The sequence below is a fragment of the Macrobrachium nipponense genome, chromosome 36 (genome assembly GCF_015104395.2).
Source record: "Macrobrachium nipponense isolate FS-2020 chromosome 36, ASM1510439v2, whole genome shotgun sequence".
Taxonomy (NCBI): Eukaryota; Metazoa; Arthropoda; class Malacostraca; order Decapoda; family Palaemonidae; genus Macrobrachium; species Macrobrachium nipponense.
The window spans coordinates 62,946,700-62,953,091 of record NC_087220.1 but is presented as its reverse complement, the minus strand read 5'-3'; the positions used below and the strand labels follow the sequence as shown (position 1 = coordinate 62,953,091).

At 32.9% G+C, this 6,392-nt stretch overlaps 1 protein-coding gene across 1 annotated transcript in view; it reads right to left on the bottom strand.

Moving 5' to 3' along the window:
* LOC135203776 (transducin beta-like protein 3) overlaps nucleotides 1-6,392 on the bottom strand; it is a 112,484-nt gene continuing 106,092 nt past the window's right edge. Inside the window, exon 15 of the mRNA XM_064233744.1 lies at nucleotides 1-585. Coding sequence (XP_064089814.1) covers nucleotides 90-585 — 496 coding nt within the window. The 3' untranslated portion in view covers nucleotides 1-89. The remainder of the gene's footprint in view (nucleotides 586-6,392) is intronic.

Below are 6,392 nucleotides of genomic sequence, written 5' to 3'. Positions count from 1 at the left end.
TTGAGAAATTAGCTTTATTTTAAAAGATTTTGTTAAAAAATATTTACATACATAAATAAACTTTAATATTTATAAAATAGGTTATCAATTCAACTTTGTTTTTTAACTTTTTGCTTCTTCCCTTTATTATTTAGTTTCTTTACTTTAGCCTTTTGAGGTACCTCTCTTTTCAATGTTGTCTTTTCATTTTCATCACAGCTCATGTCACCTTCTAGATTTCCCTCCTCTTCAGAACTGCTTGCTTCAACTGCTTCCATGATGAAATTTGAATCAAGGTCATCAAGACCTTGACTCTGAATCATTTCCTTTCTATTATCTTCGTACATTTTATTGCTTTCAACCAGAGTATCCAAATTCTCAATGTTGCTGCTCTCACTATCTGATACATCCTCATTTTCATCAACTTCCATAATTGAATCTTTGACAGCTTCTTTCACACTCAGTGGTACATTTTCCTCATCAGTGTTGTCATCTACTTCAACCCCCTCATCCTCATCATCTTCATCCGGTTTGGGTGGTGTGTATTCATTTATAGAGCGTAGTAGTTCCAGGTCATCACGATTTTCCTTAGGTCTAGAACCCAGCCTGTAAATTTAAATTGTTTAAGATTTCTGACAAAGATAATACTAATACACCTTATCATTACAATACTGTCACAGGATGGTAATTGTTTCAGAAAAACAAACCAGACCCTTGTAAAAACAATCACTAGTTTGGAGATTTAAACGAAACCCATATGGGAGTGAAGTTATTCTAGCTGGAAGGTTCATTGCTCCAACAAGGGAGGTGCCCTTTCTGCTGTATCTGTCAAGAAGTCCTGACTTATGATTGCTTCAGTGAGATGAGCCAATCTAGAAGCTAGATACTTCTATTGTAAAGCACTTTAGTCACGAGCGCTGTCATCACAAGGACAGTGCTCGATTTCTGTGGTCCTCTTGGTAGATGACTAATAGAACTTCAACTACCATGTATGTACTCTCCACAAGGACATTATATTGGTCTTTTAACTATGGCTAAGAGGAAGTTGCAGTTAAATCTGTATGCTGTAAAATCTTAATGTGCTGATACTTCAGAATAGCTACTGCATGCATAGTTTTACTTATTAATTAATAGCTACTGCTTGCCCACTTTTACTTTAATCAATCATACTTCTTAATTTATTCAAATAAACTAATGTTCTCGACCAATATGCTTAGGATATTGGAACAGAGATTTACTTTTTGGTTGCAATCTCCGTTAAAACTTTTAATATAGCAGGTTTGGACTCTGACAGCATATTAGACTGCCTCAAGATTAGATTCAAAGCTGATAAGAACTGTATTGCCAGTAGAGGAGGAGGTATGTTAATATGAAGGATATGACAGATTACATAGTTAATGCTTGTGTGACCTATCAGTTGTCACACAATGTTGAGCTTATAAGAGACAAAAGTGGATGTTTCCAAACTGCTCAAGAACTATATTATCTGTGATTCATGCAGAAGTACTGTCAGCCAACGAAGAATTGGTGGTTTCTTAATTCATTGTTCGTTATGGAAATATTGCCATATGCAGGTGCCAGATTATTTACTTTACAATAAATAACATTTCCTGTCTAAGGTGCTATACTTGAAATAAATTACATTAGAATTGAGTAGACTTATTCAACGTATTAAAGATAATTATTTTGCAAAGTAAGGAAAATACAGTGGGCCCCGTATTTGGCGTTTTCCGGATTCGCGGATTTCTCTCTGGACCATATCTACCCATTTATTTGCGGGGGATTTGCCCATTCGCGGGATTTTCTGACTAAAATAATCACTAATTAGTGTATTTTGATGTTTATTTTCATGACTAAATACATTTTTATGATACAAAAATGATTTACTAATTTTCAAATATTAATTTTGATTAATACTGTATTAGTAAGTTTAAATGATATCACATAATAAAAATAATAATTCTCTCTCTCTCTACTACAAAGATGTATATTTTTTTGTATGATAAATAAATGATTTACTATTTTCAAATATTAATATTAATTTATACAGCAATAATATCAATTCATTCATTAAAGAAAATACCATAGTGAATTAGTAAGATTTTAGTTTATAAATTCAAAAAATTATGGAAGAATGAAGGAAATCCCAGTCTTCTTTCTCTAACTCCAGGTACTAAAACTGTCAGATATATCAAGTTATGTGACAGGAGGGGGAGGAGCTGTTGTGTTGTTGCCACCAAGTGCTCATGAAATTTCTCTCTCTCTCTCTCTCTCATTTACCGAGACTCGAGATTTCTTATAGTACTTGTACTATGTTTTTAATAATAATAGTAGTAGTAATAATAATAATAATAACTTTAATTACAAAATTCATATTATGTGATAGTATTTTAAAGAAATACAATACTAATCTATCCCTGTCACTTTTAATTAAGGTTAACTCTCTCTCTCTCTTTTGCCACACAAAATAATAATGTGTCATAGTGGTAACTCCCTCCCTCTCTTTCGCTGGAAGCGTTATAAGTATTTTTTGAGAGAACAGAGAGATAAACTCACTCTCTCTCTCTCTCTCGCCGAGATGAAAGAATTTTTATGGTACTAGTATGTAAAATGTTTATTGATAATTTCAGTTATTTAATAATAATAATAATAAAACTGTAATTACAAAATTCATAATGGTAGTATTTTAAAGAGATGAAAATGACCTTTCCATTTCACTTGAAAGGATAACTCCTCTTTCTTACTGAGATGAGAGAATTTTGATGGTAGATGCGTGTGTTTATTATATTTTCAAATAATAATAATAATAGAAGTAGTAATAATACAATAATTAATTTGAAATGAAAATTCTTCCCTTCGTCTTTTTCTGTATCAATTTCCCTACCTTCTCATAACTCCAGTGACGCTCTGAGCTGGGAAAGTAACAGTGCAATACAATGGTCAACGAATTTAATGGTTTTTATGTAATCTCTCTCTCTCTCACTGAAATGAGATCAATTTCATGGACATGTATGTAATAAATTTATCATTAATATTTTCCAATAATAATACTGTAACTGTAATTACAAAATTCGTATGTATGTATTTTAAATACAATAATCATTCCATTTCACTCTCTTAAATACTGTAAGGACAACTCTCTCTCTCTCTCTCTCTCTCTCTCTCTCTCTCTCTCTCTCTCTCTCTCTCTCTCTCTCTCTCTCTCTCTCCACAAGATACTTGTCATATCATAGTGGTAACTCTGTCTCTCTTGGCTGCAAGTGTTATAAGTACGTATGTAAGTAATATATACCTTTAAGGGTACTAATGTTTAGCATTACTTTGAAATTATATTAATACAATCTCTAAGATTAATACAGTAATATGATAATAATTTAAGGTAAATTTGATGCAGGATGTTACATAAGGTATACATTTGGTGTTTCCATTTCTTCCTTCTTTTCTCTCTCTCGCTCTCAGCAAAAGAATTGATAGACAGACAAACAAAATTATTTTGCACAGTCCTCTCTTTCTCTCTTCTCTGGAGAAATATATGTATTTATGGGAGGGGAAAAAAAGTGTTGCCTACAGACGTTCATTTCAATCTATTGAAATCGTAAGGAGTTATTCTCTCTCTCTCTGCTATTGGCTGTTTATATATTTCTAATGGTAAAATGTTTAAGATGACTTTAAAATGATATTAATAATACCAATTCAATGGTATGTTTGATGTAGGATAATACTTTAAGTAGACATTTGGTATTTGAACTTTCAAGATAGGCAGATATAGGTATTTTAAGAGGGGAGTTCTAACTATTCGCGGGTTTGAGCTATTCGCGTGGGTGTCTGGTACACATCTCCAGCGAATACGGGGGAACACTGTATATACCGATGGGTCTATGAATTCTAATTTTATTCTCAACTCTAGTTTCGTAACAGCATAAGCCTTTTGAAGTTGGCTTTGCTGCTGCTCGATTCTTGACCCAACGTATCGTACTGCACTGGGGTGTTGTCATTTTGTCTCCTACAGCCGATAAATAATACATTAAGGCATTAACATTCTTTAATAACGATGTTTAATTAAACTAATTTTGTCCTTTGATCAATAAAATAATTTGCATGACACATTTAATGGGCCTTAATTAGACTTCTGATTTTCACACATGATTAGCCTAGGTCTATTTTCAGCAGTACACTCTCTCGGATACATGTGAATGAATATTTAAAATGGCAATATATATCAATCTGCTTTATTTTATTATCCCCATTATTCTTGTTTTATTGGCCATGTTCTCCATTTTTCTTATCCCTTTTATAATTGCTTAACACGTTTCCTGCGACAGCCATGATGGCTGGAATGCTGGTACTGCGACAGTAGTAAAACTGCTCCATCGTCAGTACCAAAGGAGACAACAAGGGGAGAGATTGTTCATGCTTGTCTCTCACAAGATAGACTTTGTTGAGGTAAGAAAAGCCGTGACCCACCAGTGGGTCCCATCGCATCTGAATGAAAATTTTATTACTGCAGTGCGATGGGACCCACCGGTGGGTCCCACTTGAATTTTTTTTTTAATTGTAGCTAACCACTCTGTATCTATGAGACCTGCTATCATGTAATAAATATTTATATATAATTTACGTATTTGAGGGTTTGGTTAGGGTTTCCTTTTCTTTTCTTTTTTTTATTTATATGTAATTTATATATTTGAGGGTTTGGTAAGGGTTTCCTTTTCTGTCTTTTTTTTTTTTCTTAGGCAGTGAATGACCTAATATGACCCATAGTTCTGAATCTTTTCTAAATTTCTATAAATCAATCAGTAATTTTATATATTGTTTTACCTTAGTATCAAAACTTTACACAGCATATCATCATAGCAGGTGTTACAATGTTGGCTTCCAACTTTTATGGAAGTAAAAAAAATGTGATAGAAATGAAAGCTCCAATTCTGAAGAAGAACTGTCTTCTGAAGAAGACACTTCTGATGATGAATATATTCATTCAGAAACAGGAAGCAGTCCATCAAGGGAAGAGTCTCTCTATGATGATGGAACCAGTCACAAGGACTGGTTTACCTATCAAGACACCTCAAAGTGTGTTAGACTATAATAAGTGCAAGAAAGGAGTTTATTTATCAGATCAAATGTCATCATATTATTCACCTCTGAAGAAGTCAAGAAAATGGTACAGAAAAGTAGCATTAGAATTTATTGCTGGTACTTCTACAGTGAATGCTTGGGTACTTTACAATAAGTACTTTGCTGTCAAGAAAATGTCATTACGTGCATTCAAGGAATCTATTGTCTTATACTATACTAGTGGTATCATGAAGGAAAAAAACAAACCAGGAAAATCAAGTATGAATATTTCAGGAAAATCTTCACATTGTCTCAAAGAAGCAGAAGGTCAGAAAAGAAAAACAAGGAAACGATGCAGAGGCTGCTACGAAATGTTAGCAGCAAATGAAGGATCCAAAGTGGCCAAAATCAAGTCAAGAAAGGTTTCCACATATTGTGACTCATGTGATGGCACTCCATACCTATGTTTCTATCATGTTTGTCAATCCTCAAACCTAACTAGTGATATGATTTTTCATTAGCAAATGGAATGGAAAATTAATTTTCTAATATACTGAATGTCAGACAAATTTTCTTTGGAATTATTTCAACAAAACTTTGTTTTTTATTTTTTTTGTATAATTCAACCCTTTGATAGCAATAATGATCTACTAAAATAATAATTGCAATTAAAAGTTTAAGTTTTTTTGATATTAAAAAAATAATTTTGTTCTACTGGGACCCACCAGTGGGTCACATTGCAGCAAATGAGAGAACAGTGTGACCCACTGGTGGGTCCCATCGCTGGAAATGTGTTAACATAATTTTCTCAGACCTAGCTATTCAACGTCAAAAAGCAATCATTAAAAAAAAAAATCAAACTAATATAATTCCGTCTTTTATTTGTATCGAATTCCTTGTATATCATCCTATTTCATCTGGACACGGAAAGCTGTGGGAGTCAAAACTGACGAATACATTAAGAAAGGCTTACTTTCATTAAAGCTTTCTTGGGTTGATCTTTCTGTAGCTATTCATTTCTTCTAAATAGAAATTAATTAAAATTAGTTTCACATGTACGGCTAGACCTACTACCATAAGCATATTATAAGTAGCTGAAAGGATAAGAAATATGAAAGATGACGTTCTCGTTTAAGTCTATTTCATTTTTTATTTTAAGAAAAACCTACTGCTTTAATCATACAGGGTGTAACACGAGTGTATGCAAATATTTTGGGGAATGAGAGATAAAGTAATTTTGAACAAAAAATATTTTATAATCATGCATTTTAAGGCTTCCGTTGTCGGTGCGGGGAACTTTAAAATAACTGTTATCATTAGCAATGCTCTCATGATGGAGTTCGTAGCAAGAAGTCGGA